This window comes from Convolutriloba macropyga, chromosome 1 (genome assembly GCF_964194025.1).
Source record: "Convolutriloba macropyga chromosome 1, txConMacr16.3, whole genome shotgun sequence".
NCBI classification, from domain to species: domain Eukaryota; kingdom Metazoa; phylum Xenacoelomorpha; order Acoela; family Convolutidae; genus Convolutriloba; species Convolutriloba macropyga.
Window position 1 is genome coordinate 8,459,365 of NC_134468.1, and position 26,918 is coordinate 8,486,282.

At 36.4% G+C, this 26,918-nt stretch overlaps 1 protein-coding gene across 1 annotated transcript in view; it reads right to left on the reverse strand.

Annotated features, from left to right (window-relative positions):
* LOC142345300 (uncharacterized) overlaps nucleotides 1–26,918 on the reverse strand; it is a 48,576-nt gene that overhangs the window by 13,238 nt on the left and 8,420 nt on the right. The window contains exons 2-3 of the mRNA XM_075397289.1: nucleotides 23,139–23,330; nucleotides 9,938–10,009 (exon numbers count right to left, since the gene is read on the reverse strand). Coding sequence (XP_075253404.1) covers nucleotides 9,938–10,009; nucleotides 23,139–23,284 — 218 coding nt within the window. The 5' untranslated portion in view covers nucleotides 23,285–23,330. The remainder of the gene's footprint in view (nucleotides 1–9,937; nucleotides 10,010–23,138; nucleotides 23,331–26,918) is intronic.

The window sequence follows — 26,918 nt, forward strand, 5'->3', positions numbered from 1 at the left end:
AATTGTCTTTAAATTCTTGATGTTTGGTGGAGTGAAATTGAATAATGGCTTCTAATTTGAACCGAATCGTCGATTCAAATTTGTTCATACCACAAGTTTATCAGTGTACATAAACCATAAATTTGTGTGATAGATTCGAACTTCCCACCACCAGATTTGATCAGAAACCAACTCTCCGACCCTCCCAGTAGATAGAAATGACATGTTCTCAGGTAGGGAGAACAATGTGTTAAGTGCAAAAAGCTGCACTAGTACTTGCCATATACGGCAGGGGGAAAATTTTGTTCACAACTAAGGAGTAAATTAACCCATATCAGTTTATCTATATCTAGACGTATCTGTAAATTTCCATACTCATACGGACTATGAATACCTGTGGAATTTTGTACATTTAGGCCATTTTGAATTCAAAAGTTAAAATAATAAAATTCTTGTTAGTCGTGCTCGAGACTACGACATTGGTGTCCAGACAACCAAACGAGCGACAAAATTTGGATCTACAGAATGCCGAATCCTGTGCTGCGTGGATCATGTCTTTTGTGGCGAAATTTTGCACAGAGAAGAAAGAAGATAAAGTCAACACCGACGGTACGATCGTGGAACTACAGGTAACAAATCTCTTTCTTAGTATATGCTGCCAGGACGCACTTCTTAAACTTAGTAGCCTTTATGAGCCCTAAAAAAGTGTTAGACACTCCTTTTAAAAAGATCAGACAATCTATACAAAACTAAATATCCCTTAAAAAGAGAGTAGAAACGGCAGAAAGGGCGAAATTTCTGTCCGTTGTCCAAGGCGTTGGAGAATTTGACGACGATTTTCTAGCACGCCTCAGAGAAGAAGCACGTTATTGTGACTTCGCTAATCTTAAAACAATAAACAACCCTGAGGAAGAGTTGTTAAAAATTAAATTTATCTCAAGTTTGAGAGACCCTGAGGGCAATATAAGACTATTAGACGGCATTAAAACTAAACCAACGATGTCTCTGTCTGAAATGACAGAAAGCTTACAGTTCAAAAGTCAAGCAATTGCTTTTGCGAGTTCATCAACAGGTAAGAGAACATTTGTAATAAAAGGAGAAGTGGGATACAACTTCAAAAAGACCTGCAGAAATTTAGTGAAAAATTCTCTGGTAATAAAGGCAATGGTAATTTGTGCAATAGATATGGAGGTGAGCCACACAGTAGCAAGCCGTGTCCGGCCTTGATCAAAAAATGTAACACCTGTGAAAAGGTTGATATCTTTTCAAAAATGTGCAGAAGTAAAACCCAGCCTAAGTCATCAACTGACGCTTCTGGGATCACTAACATGTGATGTTGAATGGAACGAAAGCACGTATGGGTAACAAAAACTAGCAGCTGTGCAATCCGACAAAAAAATTTGGCACTACTTGAGAGAGACATACTACACCAAGAAGTCATCAATGCAGTGAGTGATGAAAGACTACCTGCAGTCAAAGGATAGAAAGCGCATGTGGAACTCATACCGGAGCCACAGCCAATGTTCTGCAAAGCCAGAAAGTTACTTCTACCTCTCCAAGACAGGGTCAAAGAGAAGCTTGAGACAATGATGCGACAGGGCATCCTGAAGCCAGTACAACCTGGTGGGGTTACAAATGCATCACCAGCAGTGTGGCAGCGGAAGAAAAATGAAGCTCTGAGACTATGCGTGGACCTGAAAATTCACATCAATGGCAAAGTAATGGTCGAGGACAATCCAATACCAGACATGCAGGACATTTTCCATAATCACCATGGGGCCTCTTACTTTGAAAAAATTGACTTATCAGACGCATACTATCAAATTGAGCTGGACGAGGATGAAAAAAAAAATTGCACAATCAACACATTGCAAGGATTTTTCAAGATGTGCAGGCTTCCTCAGGGCCCAAAGAACTCTTCATCAATCTTCCAGAATTGCATTGAGTCAACTCTCAAAGGAATCAAGGGTGTGGTCATCTTCCAAGACGACGTCATGGTATATGGAACAATAAAAGATCAATACGGGAAACGAAAGCTTGCAGTCGAGATTTGGCTACGCGAAAAATTTCACCATCAATGAGAAGAAATCCAACTCAAAACCAGTTTCAAGCGTAAGTTTTCTTGTTTACTCTGTTTTCAAAGAAGGAATAGCACCCGATGCTAAACATGTTGAGACAATCAAAAAAGCAAAACCGTCATCAAATGTGAAACCACTCGAGTCCTTCGTCGGCTTAGCAAATTTTTATGGTCGAATGATACCGTATTTTGCAACAAAAAATCTACAACTAAACGAAATTCGAAGAGAAGAGTTCAGATGGGAAAAGGAAGAGCAAACTGCTTTTGAAAACATCAAAAACGAGTTATTTGCTACCCATCTTGTGCAGCCTTATAGCTTGACGAAGGAAGCAACCGTGACAAGGGACGCCTCAGAGAAAGTTATTGGCGGGCTACTCTCACAAGAAGGACATCTTGTGATCTACGTCTCCATGAAATTGTCACAAGCCAAACAAAATTACTCCAACATTGAGCGAGAGGCACTTGCCGTCATAGACCGTCATAGACCGTCATATGTGTTTGTGGTCACAAGATTGAAACAATTCCTCCTCAGAAAAAGGTTCACTCTACAGACTGACCACAAACTTCTCAAATATCTCTTCGTCCCAGATGAAGAATTTCTGAAAACAGCATGAGCACGAATTACGAGATGGGCGATAGCGCTGATGGGATTTGATTTCGAATTGAAATATAAACCGGGAGAGTGGATCCCTCACGCTGACGCTTTGAGCAGACTAGACTTTGACGACGACGATGACTTTGATCGAGTCTGCTTTGCTCTTGACGATGTCTACTTCTTCCAATCCAAAATGGTGACCCAGTCAGACATCAGAACTGAGCTGAGATCGAATCGACTCTTTCAAGATGTCATCAAACGAATAAAGAGGCATCTTGAAACAGTGCTCAGAAGCAGAGAAAGGATTTGAACAACAGAAAGACGCCTTGACCAATCACAATGGAATCATCTTTCGAATCAAACTCCTGTAGAATTGCTACTGGAACGCAAAGTAAAATTTCCAGCAGTCACTGATTTTGATCTGTGTGAACGAGTCATCTTCAAACCGACGAACAGTTCACCAACGATTCAAGCTACTTTCATTATCCGTAAAGAAATGAACACTTCGTTCATTCAGCCGGAGAATTCAAACAAGGCAGTGCTTGTTAGTGACAACCAAATTCAACGGCTGGAACCTGACGACATCAAGTCTGAATCTACTGACTCACAGTCGGAGAGCAGTGGGGACGACATAGACGTGGCATCACCCAACTCTACGGAAGAAACCTCAGTAATTGAAGGGGAACAACCTTCAGTGGCCACGAGAACTTCAAGCAGAAATAAAAAACAACCAGAAATATTTGGAGAAGCTATTTCTACAAAAATGAGGGAGGAGGTGATATATCGAGAATGATGTGGTGAACTTAGCAACTTAAGTTAAAACTTCGTTATTTTAAAAAAAACTTTCTTACCTGATGTTTGTTGGAGTGAAATTGAATAATGGCTTCTAATTTGAACCAAATCGTCGATTCAAATTTGTTCATACCACAAGTTTATCACTGTATATAAACCTTAAATTTGTGTGATATATTCGAACTTCCCACCACCAGATTTGATCAGAAACCAACTTTCCGACCCTTCCAGTAGATAGAAATGAAATGTTCTCAGGTAGGGAGAACAATGTGTTAAGTGCAAAAAGCTGCACTAGTACTTGCCATATACGGCAAGGGGAAAAACTTGTTCACAACTAAGGAGTAAATTAACCCATATCAGTTTATCTATATCTAGACGTATCTGTAAATTTCCATACTGATACGGACTATAAATACCTGTGAAATTTTGTACATTTAGGCCATTTTGAATTCAATTGTTAAAATAATAAAATTCTTGTTACTCGTGCTCGAGACTACGGCAGTTACTACTACCGTTTAGAACACTGAAACTAGGTGTACTAAAGCGTGACTAAAATTCATTGGGTTGAATTCTCAACCCTTATAGTCATAGCCCCTTTTAAATCAACAAATCTTTTCATCACCAACTTTGCGAAATTGAGCTCAATTTAACCGAATTTACAGCTAACGTTGTACAAATTGCTTTCAAACGCCTAGATTTAAAGCACGTTGTTCCTTATAATTTGACTAAGGCAAATTGCTCTCAGGCAATATGATTGCAAAAAAAGCTACAGGGAAAATTATTAATGAGGATTGGTTGACAGAGTAAGGAGGGAGGAGTAAAAAGTGGGAGAAACTGGAAAATTCTGAACTTTTCATAGTCAATTTTGGTAAAACATCACTTAGAGACTACGATAGCTCTGAGAGAACTTTACCATCATCCTAACGCAGCTATGGAGTGTCACCAGTTCATTTCAATTCTGAGGTGAACAAGTCGAATTGGCCGGGGGGGGGATGACCAACATAATGAAGAAAAAACTTCAATGAATTTGGTTCAAGAGAATATAATGACACCCGGAAAATGATTATTTGACCGGATATTTTACTTCGATTGGTAACTTCGCATTTTTCAGATGAACTGAATTACTTTGTATAACTTTTATGGGATAATTCAAAGCTTTAAGCTTGTTTCTATTAGAGATATATCGATATCGCAAATGAAAAGCGGCGACAAAAATTCAAAGTTTTGTATTTTATAACGGTCAGGAGTGATTTGATCTGAGGAAAGATATCCCATTAACGTCGGACGAATTGCTCGCTATTGGCGAACTGTTGGCTTTCTTTCTAGCTAGCTTAAGCTTATGTAGCTAACCCTCACTAATTTGGGGAGGACAATTTGGCGGGGAGCAAATCAATAGTGGGCAAAAAATTTGGGTGGGGACATAACTGAGAGGGGTGGTGCAAAATATTCAAAACAAAAATTGCTCTTGAAATTATGAAATTTTACTTTCAGCGAGCCTCATAATTTGAGCCTATTAAATTTCTTAGAAAGTTACTCAGCAACGTATTATCGTCAGGAGAAAAATGAAAACGGAAAAGCGATCCCAGCAATAAGTAAGTAGTATAAAATATATTATGAAAACGTCCAGCAGGGCTCGAAGATGGTTTGATCAGACGTCACTTCGACCTTAATAAAATAATTCATATAAGGGCAAAATAGGGTGAAATAATTCATAATAGTTTTTTTTTGAAAGCAATTAAATGATATATCGTACCCGCGTCTTGTAAAAAAAACTTTCCCCGCAATATAAGGTTGAAGCAGCAAGCTTCAGTAGAAATGTTGGAAGAATCATGCGCAGTCTTACGAGGAACGACTTTCGGATTCAATTCATTGGTCTATACTATAGACCCCCGAGTTGAAACCGAAGTTCATTCTTCGATCAAAATTTTTAAACAGCCATTTTTAATTTTTTGTAGTGTCATGATCTGGTTTTATTCTTGGAGTTTTATTTGAACAAAGTTATTACTCAAAAATGTGCCACATCCTCTTAGGTTGTCAATTAAATTAAGCTGAAATAATCCTTTTTTGTTCCGACCCTCTTGAGGGGGGAGGAACTATATACTCAAATGGGTTTTTTTTTTTGTTCCGTGAATTTTCGGCGATCGATATATTCATCGTAGAGAGTTGAGACTGGTATCATCAGAAAGCTCGTCCAGCGTAGAATATGGAACTAAAAAGATTTTTTAAATTTTCGTTTTCTACAGGGAGTTATCGAGGTTTAAACTTATGAGAAAAGTAGAGTGAATTCACGTTGTTTTTATTCACTTTTTCCGGAATTTTCGCCTAAATTTTCGTCAATTTTGCTAAAATTTAATAAAATTTTTGAGAATAGTGTCGTTGACTATATTTTTAAGGACAAACAAGCATTGTTGATTGTTTTGATTTAATTTTTTGGAAAAAAATTCTGGATAAATAATACAAAATTCAGCCTTTTTCATCAAAAAACGGCACGAAATAAGCTACTTTAGTCCACTTTGATTAAATTTGCCTGCAGTACAGCCCCAAACAATACTCATACAATCTTTGTAGACTCAGAAGGGGGCTATTCCTACTTCGGCGTCCGTTGAGGGTGCTCTGTAATTAAAACTTCGCCGTTTTTTGCTAACTTTACTCGTTGGTTTTCAGAAATAAAGAATTTATTTTTGAGCTTTCAACGAACAAATTATCTATATCTACAACATTCGAAAAATCAATTGTTCCTAACGAACAATAAGCATTAGCAGGGCTAGTTTTGGGCCAATCTTGGACTGTTACTATCCAAAAAGAAGTCGGATTGCAATCAGTCGGTCTTTTTTTTTTTTAAAAAAAAAAGACGTTTTTTTAAGTAAAAAGGAACAGAACATATCAAATCAAAGCGCAGGAGTGGTAGGTCTATTTGGCTTTCTAAGGAGCTCCAAGCTAATGCATTTAAATAAATTTTTTTCTTGAATGTTTATGGTCATTTCGACCTTTAAAAATAATTGATTTTCAAATAAATAATGGCTTAATTAACTTTTCCTCTATATTTTTTCTTAATTTGTTCAACTTCTTGCTTAGTGTCAGCAAAGAAAGAATATTTCTTCATTCTACTGATTTGAAATTTAGTCTCGGTTGTGGTTCTAAGCCTGAAGTTTTCTTTTCTGCCTTTGATACTACTAGATTTCAGTTTTTTTGTTTTAAGATATTTGCCAGTTTTTCGCGCTTTCTAGTTTTGTCACCTTATCACATTATTGACAGTTCTCATATCACATTATAAGCGTTCAAAATATATCATAATTGCACTTATTAAAATCCTGAACAACATAGATTACCGTTTTGACAGCACCGACACCTCTTTCTTGAAGAAATTAATTGAAATTTTGTCCTTAACTGTCATTTTTACTTTGTCGTTTGGGTCCTATGAAATTTTCTGTAAATGGATAGGTTTCATCGGTTTTTCATGGACAAATTGATGAGCAGATCTTCTGATGTTAGTACGTAGCTGATGGCTTCCATGACTTTGAAAAAATTGTTTAACAAAACTAAAAAAAAACTTTTTAACTTAGCAATTTTGTTCTTTTTAAATTTCTATTTGTTACCTGATCTTGTTAGTTAAATACAGCTCAAATATGACATTATGGGTGACAAGGGAAGGTGTCAAAGGGGATTGATGTCCCAAAATCTATTTTTTTCGTATTCGTTATGACCTTACTGGCTTCAATACCGGTTTTTCACAAAAAAAATTAAATTAATTGTGTTTATGTCATACTTGACGTTGTTTTTGTACACGCACGAAAAAATCTGGATATTTGCAGGTCTCATGGCTTCCTGTGGATGAATAACTGACCCTATTTAAATAGTTCTTTTTGTAATTAATGTCTTTCATGACTTTGGATGTAATTTTGCTTCGAAAAAAAAATCAAAACTATTACATAATTTTACGTTTCGCTTTTTTGTCAACTTGTTACCTAGTCTTACTAATGAATGGCCATATACTACTTTTTCGCTGTTTGAAAAGGGCGCAATCGATAAATTTGTGAGGGCCAAAATATGGCTTGACGGTTTGGACAGCGTTTTCTGTTAAGTTTCAATTGAATTTTTGTTTGTGGCTCTTTTTAGCCGCTAAAAAAATGAATGAGGACAGTTCCTAATGCCCTTCTATAGTAGAATTGGTAATCGTAAACCTTTGGGATATTTTGTTTGGTTTCTATGGTTTTTTATTAATTTGACTTTAATTGTTTAAAAAAAGCGAATTTTTTAGCTTTTTTGTTTTTGTTCTTTTTTGTCTAATTGTTACCAAAACTTTTTATGGACTGGTCCCATATTTTTTCTGGTGATTTATAAGTTATTTTGTTTAGTTTTTGTTTTATCTGATGGTATGTTAACTTTTTTATTAAATTTCTTTTTTTCAAAACGGACAAAAAATTTTTTGATGTAATTAATGTTTGTTGTTGTTGTTGTTTGATTTTGCTGTTCAACTTGACTCGCTTTCTTAATATTGGCATATCACAGCAATCAATTGCATCAATTTTTGCTCCTCTGAGTTGTTTGCTTTGGAGGCTATCTTATCGTTCATACACAATTTTTTTTTTGAAAAATACTTGAGCTTTTTTGAGTTTTTTGGGATTCCCAAAAAAATAATTTTTGTGTTTTTCTATCTGTTCCTGATTTGGTAGACAATTATGCCAAAATTGTGGATGGGCGGGGTCGGAACCTTATGTTCCATCGCACATTACCGAGCCGCCTTGTATTAATAATGATTATTTATAGGGGTTGTTGTGTCATGTTTAGACAAAACCATTGGTAGCTTGGTTGAGGTCAAAGCCTGCACGGCAAAAAATGCTGCAATGCTCCACTAATGTACCCCCTAATTGAGCTGCTGTTGTTCTGAAACACAAGTCCGTGTCGGGACTAGTCAAAACCAGAGACATATCGAAATGTAAAAAAATGTTATTGCTCACAAACAAAACTCGAGAAAATTAAAATACGGTTTTCTGAGGCATGGTCACACGCTATAGAATATAGTATCTACAATAAGGCTATGTCAAATTCAGATTAATTGAAGACATACCAAGACCTGGTCCTCGACTTATGAAAAGACTTTAAAAGTCTAGTAGGGGGGGCAATATTGACTATAATTACACGGTCGAGCTTCCTAGTTAAATTTGAGCTTATATCTTTTCATGGGTCGAGCTTAAGTTTTTTCATAATGAATAAAGTCCAGCTAAGGTCTTTTCATGAGTCCAGCACAGTCATTTCATAACCAACAAAGTCGGTAAAGGTTTTTTCATGGGTCCACAATTAGTCTTTTCATAGGTCTGTATATTTCAAAATCCGAAATTTTTCATTTTTTTTCTGCTTCTGCACATACAGAAGCAGAGCCGGAGCAAGACTAAATAGCTTTGCACCAGAGCAGTCCAACTTAAAAAACAGTTGGAAAACTGCCAAAAGCCCTAAGATCTCCCTCAAATCTTAAGATAAAGAGTTATGGCAGCTCGAGTATATTACCACATTACTTGATTCAAACAAACCAGCCAGCTTAAGTGTATTGGGTCCTAGTCCCAATAGCCATGACAAAATTTTGGCGTTATTCAGCTTATTTTCCCTTCCAAAATTTTGAACTATGTTTTTGAAAAATAATGTAGGTTATCAGGGATTTGTGGTTCTTCTGAATCCTAAAAAATGAAGGGGCATACACGCTGTCTACGTTATATGCAATATTGCACGGGAAATTTCAATGCCAAAAAAGTAGTCTTATGAAAAAACCAATGATGGACCCATGAAAAGACTTTAACTCGACTTTGATTGCAAACATTGTGTCGAGCTTATGTCCAGCCCAAGTTTTGTGTCGATCCAAAGTCTTCTCTTAAATTTCGGGTCCACCTAAAATCTGCGAAAAATCTGAGTAGAGCTGAATTCCAGAATGTCTTAAAGTCCAGCTAAAATCTTTTCATAGCTCAAATGTGTCGAGTATGGTCTTTTCATAGTACATTTTGGTCGAGCATTTTTTTTTCGTAAGTCTGCTCCTAGACCTGGGTAAAGTTGCATTGATTTCATTCTCTCAACGTTGAAAACTTTATATTTTGATAGGTCTATTTGTTGTGACGTCATCCTACACATTATATTTGATTTTAAAATTTTTTGACGTAATGTAATAAAAATTTAATGTTGCAAGGTGTCAAACAGTATCTTTGTGTAAAATTTAAGAAAGCAACTTTTCAGTTTAGTTAAGAACATCAGAATATTAATAGTGTGCACCCTTAAGAGTAAATTATACTACTACTTTCCGAAGTATCGATTTATTAATGATGAAACGAGGCTGATGAGGCGAGTGATACCCCTAAAAACGACCATCAAAAGCAGTAGTCTATTTTGTGCTGAATTAAGAACTGCGCTGGTTTTATGCATGCGTTAATACAGCTTGTGAAAAGAAGTTGTTGCGCTACAGAAATCGATTCAGAAAAAAATATCTAAATTGTTCGATTACTGCGACTAACCTTCTTGTAGCAAAGCAGAATCGGTTTAATGTCTTGTAGCAGCTGTTCTGATCTTTCGTACACAGATCCACGCTGAAAAACAAATATTCTGCTCATGTTGACTGGTTACTACAATTACATGATACTTTCGAATCCTTTGCGCTCACAAAAACTCTTAAATAAATTACACAAATAAATAGATTAGATTTAAAAAAATCTTCCTGTATATCAAAAGTGAAAATTTTGATGTATTTTGTTTAAGCCCCTTATGTTTTCTATGCCCAATTTTTGGTTTGCAATTATATCAACAATTTTTTTTAGCGGCCAATTCCTCGAACAATAAACGTATCTAATAATTTTTTTAAAATTTGCGCACATAAAAGTTTTCTAATTATGTCTGACGCAGCAATTTTCAGAAAAATATAGAAATTGGATCATATACCGAACAACAAGCGACAAGAGATTGAGCACCAAAATTAAAAGAACAGACATTATAGAAAAATTGGAAAACACATAAATGCACGGGCAACTAAATACTGTATAACCTGATTATTTTCAATCACGACTGATCAGCAGATCTTATAAGACAATTTAAGCTTTCTCTATTCATAAAATCGTTGCCATTGTAAAAAAAATATTCAGCAACTTTCAGCAAAAAAAACGTGAAATAGTTCAGTTCGACCTTACCTTCCAACCCATATTATATGCGATGCAAATATCAACGACCTTGTTGGAAGAATAATATAGAAAAAAAACAACCGAAGATCTATCACATTGGCGTACCACTCTTGATGACACTGGAAACGATTCAGCACCCAAAATCGCCGCTAAAGCCAATTTAAAAAAATGAGGCTGTTGAATCAGATCTGTTACAGATGCGGCTTCGACCCGCTGACTTCAGCCAATCAACAACGAGGATCATACAAGAAGCACAAATTAAACGCACAGCTTATGCTTCAACTGCTCTCACAGATTAAAAAAATACACAAAAAATCGCACTCTTCAATAAATTGTTTCAGAATTAGATATGCATTTACCAAGAAACTGCCAACAAGAAACTATGTAGCACAAAAAAAGTTTATGAAACTAGGAAAACGTCACCATTATATCACTCAAAACGTTAAACTGTATTACAAAGTCTCACCAGACTCTCTCATTCTCTCTCACACACACACTCAGACACACACACACACACACACACACACACACACACAAAAACACACAGAGAGATACACACACATAAACAAGCTCTCACACATACTGAGACACAAGATTACCAACGAGCTAGACAATTCTAAGAATCGGAACTCAGTGAACCGAAAATTTGATCTTAATGCATCACATGGACACAAAATTTAAAAAAAAACTCAGTTTACCACGCGAGCATTGAAGTACCCACCGAAACAAGCTTTTAGCTTTTCCAGAGAAAAAATAGCGGAGAAAGAAAGCATGACTTAAGTTTTTTTTACTTCAAATCAATAAACGCCAATCCACAGATTTTCATGTTTGGGCCTAAGCTGAGCTTATCAAAGACCATGATTGGTATATATACTTTTTCAAATTACTGCAACGACTAGTTTTGCTTTAACGCCATTAATTTTATCTTCGATTAAAAAATGGCTTCTGGATAGCCTTCAAACTACTAATTTCACAAGATCTGTTACAGCACATTACATATGAAACCTGCCATATTTGGTTCAGTTCAGAGATGCAGGCATAAAAAGGCTCTACAGAAAAATGGGTCAAGTGAAATCCATTTTTCTAGCTGAATTAATTGGTCATGCTCACACAAAACAATTTAAAAAAAGATACCTTCTCAGATCACCAGATTGTAACCCAAAAAGCCAACTACCGTAGGCATTGGTTTTGTGAAAATTTATGAAAATCTACAAGGTGTTCCTCGAAAAGAAACTCTGCAAGATATGATTCAAATAAAAATTTTCGTTCATGCTTAAAATAATTGCTGTAAATTTTAAGTACAACCTTGCAAAACGATGTTTTCTAAATGAGTTATACATAATTTTTGTGGTAGGTTGAGCCGCAGAAATTTTTGAAACAATATCTACGGCCGTATTTTACGCTGGAAACAACCATACTGCGTCTCTCAAATGTATCAGAGAAGAAAAATTAAATAAGACGGAATTTAAAAGAAGATAATATTGCAGGCTCTAAAAAACGATTGAAGATTTTTTATCCATTTATTCATCCTCTAAGGCCCCTCCATTTAGTCATTTTGGCCAACATAAGTTGAAAAATATGTTTTTCCGACAGAATCAGGCTGTTGAGGCTCATCAATCAAATAAATGACGATCTTAAACAATGAGTTACAGATGTCAGTCGATAAAGATGACGGAGGTACAGACGTCAGCAGTCCAAATCGAGCATCACACAAACCATGCAGCGGAAACTGAACGAACGAATTTTGACTCCCATTTATATACGCAGAGCAGCGCAGGAAATCACCAAAGAAATACACTCATTTCAACCACTCTTAAGTTATCCATATGACAAAATAAACAGTCGGAAACTGCCAAAGAAAACAGACTAACGTCAGATGAATTGCTCTCGAATGACAGGCGGTACATTAGTTTTTACGGGTGTAGCTTAGAAACTTAATGGACGCAAAAACACAAAAAAAAACATGTAGGGGTTACAACCGACAACCTCCTTGATAGCCGTCTGGGGTCTTTTCCGTTTGTGCCCCCCCCCCCCCCCAGTACGTTATGCTCCCCCCAGTGACAGAGCACGCGTCATTAGTTAGTAAATCCTTATGTAAAAATATTGCACGTGCGTCTGGGGGTTGCAAATAATATGCACCCACTAAGCTGGGGGGGGGGGGGCACAAACGGAAAAGATCCGCCGTCTGACCTCTTACACACTAAACTACAACGGCTTTGATATTCAAAAACTCACAATTGATTTTGCATTAGCTACAAAAAATGAGAGCCAATGAGATAACTCAAAAATAACGAAGTGATGCGTAAAAAAGTCACTTGAGAAGTCAAGGAATGTTCTAGAAGAAAACCGCAAGAACCATCAAGCGAAAACTTTTGGATAAAGAAGACCAACACAATTTCAATAATGGCCACAAATTTCGATTTTGAGGAAATTGCTATTTCGAATAGCTCAGAGGCAGCTCTTGAAATTCGACAAAATTAATGCGACGTCACCTAACTGGCAAGAGAGACCCTTGAAGTCGAATTAATTGAACACTATTAAAACAAGGAAATTTATTTTTCTGAAATCAGTCAGATCAGAAAAAAATTGTTGAGCCCAATCAATTATTCCAGTTGGATCTTTGGGTATCAAGCTCATACAGCAATGCAAATACTTTGCTCTAATAGGGCTCAAAAATAGTTCATCATAGGCGACCGCCTGCGTCTACCAAGATAAAAAAGGTTACAGGCTTATTTTATGAAAGCTTAATTGTAACACGCAATCTAGAAGCCTTCTCAATCCCAGATTTCGGCACTTAGGTTGCACAGCAGGATAGTCCGACACCGCACAATCCGAATCATCCCTACCGGAGAAGCGAAGGAGTTGTTCCATCACCATGTGAAAAAAAATAAACCCAGGAAAAAACTTTCTCACTCAAATGCACTTTTGAGCAAGGTTTTCGTGCTGGTGAACCAATAACATATTGAACATTCAAAATAGATGTGAGTCTTCCCACTTCTTGTACTGGATCTTCTACGTCTGCGCTAAAGTTGTCCGGTATCCTAATGGGTGCATATTAGATTATGATTTTTCCCGTTTGCGCTTCCCCAGGATAGTGGCATAGTGGGTGCATATTGATTACACCCCTATACGCACATGCCATATTTTTACATAGTGATTTACTATGTACTGCGACACGTGCTCTTTAACTGGGGGGGGGGGGAGTGCATAACGTAGTGGATTGCGCAAACAGAAGAGATAAATTATTTACCAGAGGCACGCATTTCCACATATTTAATTACTATGTAATGACACGTTTTTGCAACTGGGGATCATATTGCATTGGGGACACAAAAGGGGAACTTCTTTTCTTTTATGAAGCTTTGCATGGGTTATCCTAAGTCAATTTCTACACGGAGGGCTTGAAGAGACATTGGCATGGGAGATTTCCAGCTCACAGCTGAATGATAGACATTAGGCCGTAAAATATTTACATAAAATATGAAACATTATATTTGTTCAACCAGTACTTCTACCCGACACACAACATATCGTAGAAGAAAACGATGTAAAATTTTGCAGCAGATGAATCAGAGGAATTTGTATCCTCATATTCTCCAACATTCACAAAGTGCGAAGACTTTATTCCTTTTTAATAAGCGCTTACTTGATTGTATTTAATCAGTCTAATAGTTAGATACACAATGTGTATAGTCAAGACTAGGGTGCTGTGCATATTTTACCACCGTAACAATTAAGTTTCACGGTCAGTGTCTTTTTGAGTAGTTGAGTCAGATAGATTTAGTTCAGTCTTCGCGCGCAGAAATAAGTAGACATAGCTCTATACTCCTTAAGGCTGTAAAAGGAGCTCAACTTTGGTCTGCCTAACTGGAACAACAGACTTGTACAAGCTTTGTTAAAGAAAATATCAATTTTTAATATTTAAGTTACATTTTTATACGACTAAAGTTTCATACAGGAGTCTGCATTCTAGAAAAAAAGTTTCACGGAAACCAAACAAAATAAAAAATAACCAACTAAAAGCTGTTCAGTAAAAAGATAGAAACACTAATTTCCTTAGTCAACAAAAAAACAGGATAGCGCACAAACTTTTTTCTCATAGCAAGCGAACGAACGTCTACTGGATGAAAAACAGTTTTTTGTATCGTAAAAATTTGTAACACAGACGAAAAAAAATCTTCTATTAACTACAGCAATAAAATTAAAAGAACACTTTTGCAACCAAGAATCACAACTTTTCTCATCAATAGCTCATAAAACTTCAGAAATTGCCGGATCAGAGTTCACCTGTTACCTCAAAAAAATTAGGCCAACAACTGACGAAAGAAACTTAGAAACCCATAACTGTTCGTCATGGATTTCTTCTCTTATTTACCACACTCTCTTTTTTCCTCTTATAGTTGTTTTATAACAATTCCGTCGCAAGATAATTCGTTTTAAATCGCATTGCCCCAACTATTAGTATAGACACAATAATTTCAAAAGCTGAAAAAATACACCAAATTTCAAGACAACAGATCAATTGCTTGAACTATTTAGTTCGAGTTTTTGTGAGTACAGTCACAGATACTGCATAACCATAATCAGATACAATAGAAATTTTGTTACTTCTTCCCTGATTCTTGCATCGTTTTTGGCGTAAACTCATAAGGCAATTCTTCAAAGCAACAAAAAAATGCATTCGATTATTTTCCCTGTGTTGTGCCCCCGAGCTTTAGGCAACCCTCGTTACCGAACTCGTGGCAATAGGTTAATAAATCGTTGTGCCAAAAAAAGTCACGTTCGGTTGGGGGTTGCATTTAATATGCGGCCACTAAGCGGTGTGTCACAAGCGTAAGAGGTCCGTTGAGACTATTTTGGGCGCAACATCAAGTAGCCCTAGCTCTATGCCCCTTAAGGCTGTCAACAGAACCCAACTAGGGTTAATACAATGATCAGAGAAAATGTTTACTAAATTTCGCTCTGATGCCACGAAGTTTCGTATCACAGAAAATTTTGCTCTGAAATCTGTCTGAGCTAGCACTAAAAATTAACTCTTCTCTGAAAGTGTTTCGAATCAGTGCTAGAACTCTCTCAGCGCTAGCCGCAAAATTTGCAAGCAGTTTACCAAATTATGACTTATATTGATCCTCGGGTCGAAGTGTCACTAACTTATGTGAGATTTACGGTGAATTTGAATGAAAAGTGTAAGATTTGCGCTAAATGCGATGAATGCTGTGAAAAAAAAACTTTTTTTGCACCTCTCAAGCGGTGGAAGAAATTTTTCACCGCTATCAGCAAAATGAGGAGAAAGAAAGTTTTCAGCGCTACCAGGAGGCAGTGAAAAAAATTTCACAACTAAAATCGCAAACCTTACAAACAATCATCGCTAAATTCGACCCTTATAATAAATTCATGGGAAATATCATTGAACTACGTGAGAGACGGCGCCGTGGAATAGGAAGTTGTTGACATGCAGGAGGGGAGAGATCCGCACCCGTGTATGGCAGTTTCTTTCTTGTAAGAAATCCGGTTGTGATACACTAATCAAAATATCGTACCAAATTCTATTGATACCCCCTTGGTAAGTAGAATATATTCATGAGTCCTAGTATTTCTCTCAATCAAAATTTTATCTCCGTCTGTATGGAAATTTGTTCACCTTTTCCACATCACCCACTTTCATCACATTTATTTATTTTTACTCTTATAAATTTCATTGAATTCATTTGCTCTCCTAAATCTCTAGTTTTGAAGCCTTTGAAAATAATTAGTGGAAACCAGCAACTTTCCGAACTAAAACTTCTGAGTGGACTTATGTCACATTTTCATCTCTAGTTATCAAATCTAATAACTCTAGTCTAAGGTTTGACTACGGAATCTTGAAGGGAATCCAACTTTCAAATTTGAACAAGTGTTAATGATACGATTGCTAACCTATTGAGTGAAGTATCAAACGGCGAAGTCAGCACCTAAAAAACGCGATCTACTCAGAAAAAAAATCGTTCTGGGAATGACCTAGTTTGGAACCTCTATTAAGATGGGAAAGTTGGAGAACCGTCTTAAAATTAGCAACTCTGGCAAAAAAAGGAAATTCGATAGATATCTTACGAGAAGCACCCCCGAAAAACCAATGCTTCCATCCGAACCAGGTTAGGAGAAAGTCGTCGACAATAGCACTGCCCAAACTGAATGCGATCATAGAATCGGAAGCGACCAATTAAAAAATGCGTAGCTCAACAAATGCCAGAAAATTGAGGCTGCAGGAAGTCTATGTGGTGACAGATCTTGGAAATTCGGTGACAGCAAAGCTGTCTCACTCAACTATCTCAGTCTAGGCACGGAAAGCCGAAACAACCAAAAGGGTAACTGGTGAAATAATTTTATGGATGACTGTGCAAATTATCCGTAAATTGGGAAATGGACATCCACTAAGAATCAATTATTCCAGATGTATTCAATGCAAATATGCAAGATGAAGGAATTCAACGCGCACTGTTGAGAAAAAAGCGAAACAATACGAAGGCGCAGGAACTTACAATTAAAAAAAAAGTGGGCAAACAAAATCAAGTAGAACATTAGGGGACTTTTGCATACTCAGTCCATCCATTTATCCAAACCCTCCATTTAAACCATCCATTTATCCAAACTATGGTTATACTTGGTCTCGTAGCCATCGCCAATACTGCCCAGCACGCGGAAAAACTCGCAAAAAGGGGGAAAATGTGGTATCAACAATATTTTTGTAAAGGTTTGCCGGAAATCAAAGAACCCAATGAAACCCAAACCTAGAGTCAATTATGTAGAAGATATATCATCCGAAGTCGCTACAATTGGAACTAATACAACAATAGATGAACAAGTTAATCAAATAGACAATATGCTAAAAAAGCACAACATTTATGGCGCTACTTACTATTCATATTTCGACGAACTTGAAGATAACTGTGTAGCAGTCATCACCAACGACCAAACTCAGATAGAAGTTGAACAAGTAAGTGTGTAAGAACATTTCGGTAACATAAAGACTAAAGCACTACTGGATTCCGGCAGCGTCTGCACAATCACCCACAAAAAACCTAGCAAATGCAGTGGTTTTGAGCTATAAAGATAGCTCTTGGACAAAGCCGTAGGGATTTAAAGATTTAAAAACATCTTCAAATGACTTAACCAAGATAGTTGATAGCATTGATACTACGGTAAAATGCAATGACTGGTTGGCTTAAGAAGTTAAAGTTATAGTTGTAGAGGATAGATACCAATCAAAAATTGATTTTCTCATATTGGACTTTCTGTAAATCAATCAAGACAAGTACCAAATTTTAATCAAAGTCAATGTCAAATCAGACGCCGAATAGCTCTTGAGTTTTCATGTCTCATCTCCCGCATCGGTAAATTTCGCATACACACTGTAATGTCCACATTTATAAAAACGTTCCTCCAACTCATCAGAAAGGACGACGAATAGCATTTAAACTTCAACCATTAGTAAATGCAGAACATAAAAAATTTAATAGACGAAAAACATATTATAAAACCCAATAGTTGCTCTGATAAAATTTTCATATCACCAATCGTCATTAAATTTGAACGCAATAAAAAAGTAAAACTGGCTTTGTTTTCTAAATTTCTAAATAAATCAATTTATAAAAATATATATCTGATGCCTAGTTTTATCAATTTAATAGACACAATCCAGCAAATTTTTAACACAAATAAATCAAATGAGACGGCATATTTTTCTACAATGGATATTAAGTACGCTGGCAGTCAGTTAAATTTGGTCCCCGAAATTGCTATTTTAATATTATAAGTGTCCAATTTACAGTCACATATCGTTCCATTGCCGGATTTTGTGCTATTACTGACACACCAGCTGCATATCAAAAAGTGATGTACTACACTCTATTTGGAGCTAAAATACACATTGTTTTCTTGATGATATATTTTTTGTCAGTCAAGGACCTCAAGAAATTTATTTAAATTTATTCTATAAAAGTAGATGAAGTAAAAACTTGATGAAGACAACCTTAGAATTAACTTACATAAATGTCACTTTTCCAAAGCTGAAATATAACGGTTAGGCTAGAAATTTATTCGATCTGGTATTTCTGCATTAGATTCAAAAACATCAGCAATATCAAATCTTTCATCACCGAAAAACAAAAAACAACTAAATTTCTTTTAAACCAAAAAACCTAAAAGAAGTACGTTCCATCTTAGGATCAGTACACTATTTGAGAAAAATCATCCCGAATTTACCACAATTATGTTATCCACTTCGCCACCTTCATAAAGAGAACACAAAATTTGTCTGGATTAATGAAACAGAATTGTATTTCTAACACATTAAAAACCAAGTAGCAATCACAATTGAAAACACACATTACAATCCACACTTGGAAACCCGAATCAATTGCAATGCTTCTCGAGTGGGCTTAGTTGCGGCATTAGAACAACGATCACCAAAAGGTTGGCATACAATAGCATATGCTTCACAATTTCTTAACTATAACGAGGAAAGGTATAGTTTCAACGAACTAGAATTGTTAGGAATGGTTTGGCTTGTCGAATACTTATGTGGAACCTCTTTAACTGTCATTACTGATCACAGAGGCTACTGTCAATCATGAAAGAACACAGATCTAATAAATCTTATAATAGTCGCCTTACAGGTTAGATAGATCGATTATCATTTTTTGATTTGAACATTGAACATATAGCCGGCGCTAAAATGGGACTTAAAGATTACAATTCACTCCAACCAAACCGAAAAGGAAAACTTACAAACTAATACGATGAGAAGCTTGCGGTTGCAATAATTACCCGCATTCGTCGCCCGATTCCAGCAATTGATACAAATTCCGCACCAGTGAACTGTCAATCACAGCACATTAACGCGACAATTACTACACATTCCACGCGTGCCACTAATACCCATTAAACAAACAATTCCAAATTGCTTTCTCCCTTAAACTCTCGCACAACTCAGTTGTATAAACCTCACTCTGCAAACGCAGCACAAATTGACTACTCTAATTTTAACAAATTGATTTCCATAATTGCATCTCCCCAAACTCCATCTGTAAATACAGGACGATTGACCTTCCCATCTACCCTGAATTTTGAAGTCAATACGACTTGGTCAACTATTGAAGGACCAACGACCCCTAATTTGGACCTATCCAAGAAAAAGTTTTTCAAAAATAACCTGCCCCAGCTTTTTACGGCAGTTCAGACGGTTGTTGGCAGGTCAGACGGTCAAAGACCTCGTACTGAACGTTGTTCGCGACTGCATATTGCAGAATGATGAACAACGATGCAAGGTCATAAACACATATGCTTTCTTTTTGGCGGGAGTGGCAATTCCAAACTCTATTCAAGAAGCGGTACTGGAATACATCCACCTCACTCATCCACCTCACTCCAATACGTTTTTTGGCCGTATATGCATATGGAAATCCTAAAAAAAAGTTGGCAAAGTGCAAATCCTGTGGAGATATAGGTAAGAATCCTAAACCCGTAATCCCGCCATCTAAGTGGACACCTCACAAGATCTGAACCCAATGAAGAAAATCAAATAGTGGACCAAATACAAATGAAAAAGACCAAAATCTACACTTTAGCGCATGTATTGACATTTTTAAAAAAAATATCCAACAGTATAATTATTTGGTTAAAAAAATGGACCTAACGTTTCAAATGTTTAAGTGAATATATTCAAACTGATGGATTACCACATAATATCCGTTTAGATCATATGCCTAATAGGAGATTAAGTTTAAAAAATTTTGCAAGCATAATAATATTAATATTATAACAGCACCTGCAAATGATCACCAGGCCATTGGATTATTAGAACGTTTTAAACAAACTATTAAAAGAGGCAAAAATTGTTTGAAATTAGCAAGTAAATATACCAGCCAGATTTACAATAAAAGAATCAATAAAGTCAATAGTGTATCAACTACGTATATGCAAACAAAAGACGACAAACGTAACACCTTTCCAAAAAGGAAACCTTATTCCCCGCTCTGAAAAATCGCTCGATCTTGAACTTGTTCAAAATGTGACAAAAAGGTTCGAGAAAAGACCTATAAGGTCTTTGGCACACTCAAGCACCCGGAAGTACAGTACTCCGCACTTCCCCCACTACAACATTAATTCAGGAAGCCGGTGCTCCTGGAGTTTGCGTTAGGAACAATGATATCGCAGAATTCGGCACCAAAACCAAACGCAATATACCTCACTGGAAATTGCGTAATGTTGATCTCTTCCGAATGAGAATAATACGGAAGATAAAATGGCGTATCATTCCAAAGAACTGAAGAACAAGTAGTGAGGAGACTTGAAAATCTGGCATCGTCATAATGACAAAATTTCAGGCGTATCATCGACAAACAGCAACATTTCTAGAGCGACGAGACGTCAAGAAGACTACTAGGCCACAACGACTAGCCACTCGAGGAAGAAGTACAGCAACAGACGCGCACCAGCCTACTACGGCTTTGAAAGTTTGGTTTGCTCGGTCAGCAAATTGGTTCCAATCCTAGCTCCAATAGACCATGCACTGAAAATCTGGTGATTGCGACAATAATACAAGCAGAACCAACGCATCCACCACCAGAAGAATCAAATTTTGAATAGCCAGCAGTTAGCCCACTTGACCCGTGAGTACGCCCTTTAACAACTTCACCACCAGACTACGACTATGCAGAGTATGAGAGGGAGATAAACATGGGCGTTTATGATGCAGAAAACCAAATATAACGGAATTCAAAACTCTTATTTCGAACCATTAAAATTTCAGTTTTTGTCATTTTTCATTTCTAATGATACAATTCCCATTCATTTCTTATGCTTTCAGTTTGTCACTCATTCGTAACGCCCACCCAATTAATCTGTGTTAAATAATTCTAATCAACTTGTTCATGTGCTACTTTTCCACACTCATTCAGCATTCCGGAATCTCTTTACTGTTGCATATAAATTTTTTTTTTGTATTCAACACCTTTAATATTCAACATATTTAATCGAATTTTAACAATCTAATACTTCACCAATAACTGTTTACAATAACCCTCATATCTTTTTAAATATTATCACTGAGTTAAATTGACTAAACAATCCAAATTTGATCTCAAGTTTTGCTCTCAAATTTGTGGAAGCAGAAGATTTGTGATGCAATAATCAAGATTTTGTGCTAAATTCTATTGACCGCTATCTGTTAGTGTGATATATTCATGACTCCTTGTATATCACTCAATCATAAATTACCTCCGTCTGCAAAAAGTTTTGTTCAACTTGATCACGTCACCCACTTTCATCATTTTCACCTTATTTCAATCTTCCTATAACCTTAATTTAACTCAGTTGCATTTCTAAATCTTTAGTTTTGAAGCCTAAGTAATCTATTAGTGGAAACCTAGCCGATTTTAAGTTAGAATCTCTGAGTGGAAGTGTGTCACATCTCTAGTTATCGAATCTAATAACTCTATTCTTAGTTTTCACCACGGATTCGTGCCGCAAATCCAACTTACAGTTTCAGACAAGTGTTAACAATACGATTGCCAACTTATTGATTGAGATATCACACCGGTGAATGCGGTGATCCACAAATCTTAGAAAAACTTACCGCATTCAATGCTTAAAGATGCGGGCTGTTCACCGCTTTTCATCGCTAAATTTTTTTCACTTCTATTCACCTCTAATCTTACATCATTTTTTGACCAAACCTCGGTCCGGGTCCTATGCAGAGATTTGAAAATGTTTCATGGAAAGTTAACTTAAGAGTATAATGCGACAACTCACTTATTTTTCTTATCAAATCAAAATCATAAGAGGAATCAAGACCTTCTTCCATCATATCAATCCCTCCCCCTCCCCCTCCTCCAAGCGCGCGTGTCATATTTTTCCATAACGCGGGTCGAGGTTTGGTCACGAAACTATGTAAGATTAGCGCTGAATAGTGGTGAAAAAAAAACTTTTTTCACAGCAAAGCGCCCGCTGCCTTTAGCGTTGAATGCGGTGAAGGCGGTGAATTTTTTAGGATTTGCGGTTTTTAGCAGTGAAAAATCATTTTTCGCCGCATTCACCTGTTATCTTACAAAAAAGAACCTGCCGTATAAGGTTTCGAACCTCTCACCCCTGCATGTCAACAACTTCTGATTCCACTGAGTAATCTGTCTTTTAATTTAATGATATTTCCTGCGAATTTAAGATAAGCGTTGAAATTAGCGGTGAATATTTGTAAGATTTGCAATTTTAGCAGTGAAAATTTTTTTTCACCGCATTCTACTGGTAGCGGTGAAAAACTTTCTTTCAACGCTTAAGCGATGAAAAAATTTTTCACCGCTAAAAGTTTTTTTCACCGCAGGCATCGCATTGAGCGCAAATCTTACCCTTTTTACTCAAATTCACCGCAAATCTTACATCTTTTAGCGATTTTTAGCGGTGACACCTCGACACGGGAATGATTTACTCTCTATTGGCGCGCGCTCTGTAACTGAGGTTGCATCGCCTACTGCGGGTGGGGAGTTCAAACGGAAAAGAACCAAAAACTTACTGAGGAATAACTGCATTAGGTAATGTAGACATCGCGTCTACATCAGTTTTAAGCGGTAACCAATTCACGACCTGTGGCCCAGTTTGACCCGACGGCTGCAGACAGAAGACCAGGATAACCCAGTGTCGTATACAGACCAGTATCATTTGCAGAATGTACTTTGAAGCTCGTTATAACTTTCGATATTGTGAACTAGTTATCATGCAGAGCCAGCGTCCCATATATTTTGGGCAGGACTATTTGGCCCCATCTGCACCTTTAATTCCACGAAAATTATCAGAATATATCTGTTTACGCACTTGCGTGGTGGAATGTGACGGCCGAGTAACAATGATTCTAATGCCTTCGTCGCCAAATTCCACAAATTAGTGCAAAAAAATCAAATTTCTTAATTTTCAGGGGCGCTGGCTAGATTTTAACAAAAACTGTCGCCCCTAATCAAAACATCGATCAAAATTGCGCCAAAGTGGGAGCTGTATTTTGGGAACCGCTGTTCCCTTTTCCCCTCGCGAGCAAAGTTTTTGCTTTTATTGCCATGCGTGATCAAACTATTTAATGCTTTTTGGGCGATAATACACATGTATATAGCCTAATAAGAAGTGAGAGAATTCATTGCATTTTATATACTATAACAAATATTATTTTGAAGGTGCAAAGATCACCATTAAAGAGGGTCATAACCTGTTTGGGTTCGGAGTAAGATATGATTGGAACTTGTTAGGGAAAACTTGAAATCAGGAATGACTGCAGCCTGATCGTAAAAAGGCCAGAATTCTGTCGCCTGCACTGATTTGGGTGATTAAATACCTATTCGCTTTCCCAGGAGAAATATGACCATCTAGAAATCAGTTTATCACACCTTTATATCAGTAAGTGTTTAACTGCTACGGCTTATTCCACCATGTATAATGAGTAATGAGGCAATATAACCCAATGTCCAGGTGAAAATGCTGATCAATTTCTCCACTCAGGCTTGTGGAGACAGACGTTTTGTTCACGTGGGGAGGAGGGAAACGGTTCGACTGTGGGGGATACTCCTCCACAGTCGAACTTCCATGAGTAAGCAAAAATGTGCAGCAAAATTTTTAAATCCTGAATATTTGCAATCAATATCTTGCAGTAGCCATTGCAAAAACCTCAAACAATTCAATATTGCATTGGGAATGGGAATGTTGAATTGACAGCTGTTGTCTAATTTTGCCTACATACAGAACCTCACTTCTGTTCACAGAAAATGTTGTTCCAGTTTACAGTATATAATAACGGCAGAATATATATCAATAGCAAAAATTGTTAAAAAATTTGAGCAATGCGTACCTATTTCAAACTGAACTTACGCCTAATCTCCTAATTTTTTTTTCAACCAAGTACGAAGTGTAATCCAAAGTAAATCACAGAAACTTTTGCAATTAACAAAAAAAATTATGAAGAAAATTTTCTTCAGATTTTTTCAAAAGTTTTTTCAAATTATGTATTAACAACAGACTGTTTAATATTATATGGGGGGAAAGGACGCTGAAAACTACATTAACGAGATAAATGTGTTGCGAAGAACAAAAGTCTAACCATAAATTACAAGTTTATGATGAGTGTTACCACACGGTTGTTATTGCCACCGAGTAATTATCAAACACCGAGGCGAAGCCGAGGTGTTATGATAACTTCGAGGGCGATAACAACCGTGTAGTAATTTTTTAATCAACACCTGCTGTGATCATGTTTGTTTTTTAAATACAATTTTATCAAACTGTTTCCATCATTAGACTACGAGTTTATCACCAATCTTTTATCGCCACTGTTTACTTAGTAACAGTGGCGACAAAAGAGTGTGATGAACTCGTAGTCTAATGCTGAAGTGTTTTCCCAGTGTCGATCGGGCATTAAAGTTTATTACAGTGGCAGTTTAATTAACTGCTATTATCGCAACAGGTTTTGATTAAAAATTTAGATCTTAGTGCTCTGAAGCGCATGCCGAGCTATTTAGAATTTGTGTTTCAATTTAATTAGAGAATCAGGAAAAAAAGTAGCGGTTTTCATTGACACTTGAGAAAGGTGCATAATTGAGATATTAATATTGCAAAAACAAAAACCAACTAAATAGGCTGAGAAATTTAGAGTCAGCGGGGTACAGAAAATTTATATCCTAAAAAGCGCATTTTTCCTTTGGTTATATGTTTTCGTATATGGGTTTTGGCGTTTTGCCTAGCAATTTTTCTCTGCTTTCAGTTGATTTTTTGTTCTCAATTTTCTAATGGGTAGTAATAACAGACAACTGATTAATGGATGGTTGGACTTTTGAGCGTGTACAGTTTTATCATTGTATGCAATATTCAATTAAACCTGTTAAGACAAGTTCAAGGATGGGGCATTAAGTTCTACACTTAATGTTTCATGAAATATTGGAATCTCTAATTACAAAACCGTCAGTTCAAATTTCAAAAGTTGAACACAGTATTCGAAGATAAAATTGTTTTTCATCCGAAAAAAAATCTTTTTCTTGTCAAAAGTAGCTTGAAAAAATTAACTGGGAAATAATTCTAAATTTTTTGTTCAAATTGTCATATGTGTTATTTTCATAATCTGCAAGCTACGTTGTTGTCTAAACAGGAACACGGTCTTGAACTTACTACTTGATAAAAAAAATTCCTAGGAGAAAATTTTTCACGCGTAATTAAAGATTAAAAATGATTTTAGCCCTTTTCTGTAAAAATACAGTTCTAGAAGTCTTTAAAAGCACAATTGACCTTAAAACCAGTTTGCATCATTATTTCTATCATTGAGGATCGATTGCATACAGCAAACGAAGTTAGGATTGCACTTTTGTAACCTTTTGTATCCTGGGTAACTTTGTGAATCCCTCGGCGACTTGAGCTGCGTTTATGTTTCAGGATATAGATTTTAGTGGTCCCAGGTAGCAAATTCCTAATAAAGACACATGCGTCTGAGGGCTCACTACAAAAACCGAAAAGGCAAGGACTTAAATTTTAAATTATTTAGAGAGCATGAAAAAAGTTATATCGATTTAAAGACCCGGTATTTTAAAGTTCAAAAAATTTTTTGGGCGTTGCACAAGTGGCGTCTACTCAAATAACTGTGCAACTGAAACCCACAAACTAATTTATTTCTATTCTAAGACAAAGTTCTGAGACGATCGGCTATTCTTACACAAATTCTGATTACGAAACATTTATCGCGAATCTTGCTAATCTAACAAAACTACAGCTCTGAATTTGCGAAATTAAGTTTTCTCAAACAAAGTTTGTAGCAATTTTTTTACTCTAAACCGAATTTTGAAACGTGCAGAGGGCATTAGGTTGCCTTAGAGCCTTACTTACGCCTTACCATTCTCTAAAAATGCAGTTCACCAAAACAGTTTCACGAGACAAACTTATGGTGTATGAAGGGCAATTTTTATTGTTAAAATTTTGAACCCCCCCCCCAACTCAATCAACTTACAGGCTATCAGCTTGTCACTAAAATTCATTCTAAAAGCCAAACGAAAGTATAAGTCGGGCCATAAATCTGAGGCCTAAGGGGCTAAACTTATGATCCAACTTATTTATCGAAAAAAGAGTAAAAATTTTTCAAGTGGAAATTTTTAACTATGGGAAATTTGGAGAAAGTTTTGATACCCCACTTTGTGATACAATTGAAGTCCGTTCTAACAACATTACAATCGCAAACTTGCGTAATTAATTGCTCTAAATCAAATTTTGTAGAAATTATATTAGCGTATTTAGTATATTAGAGCATTTTTGTGCCCCCAATCACAATTTATGT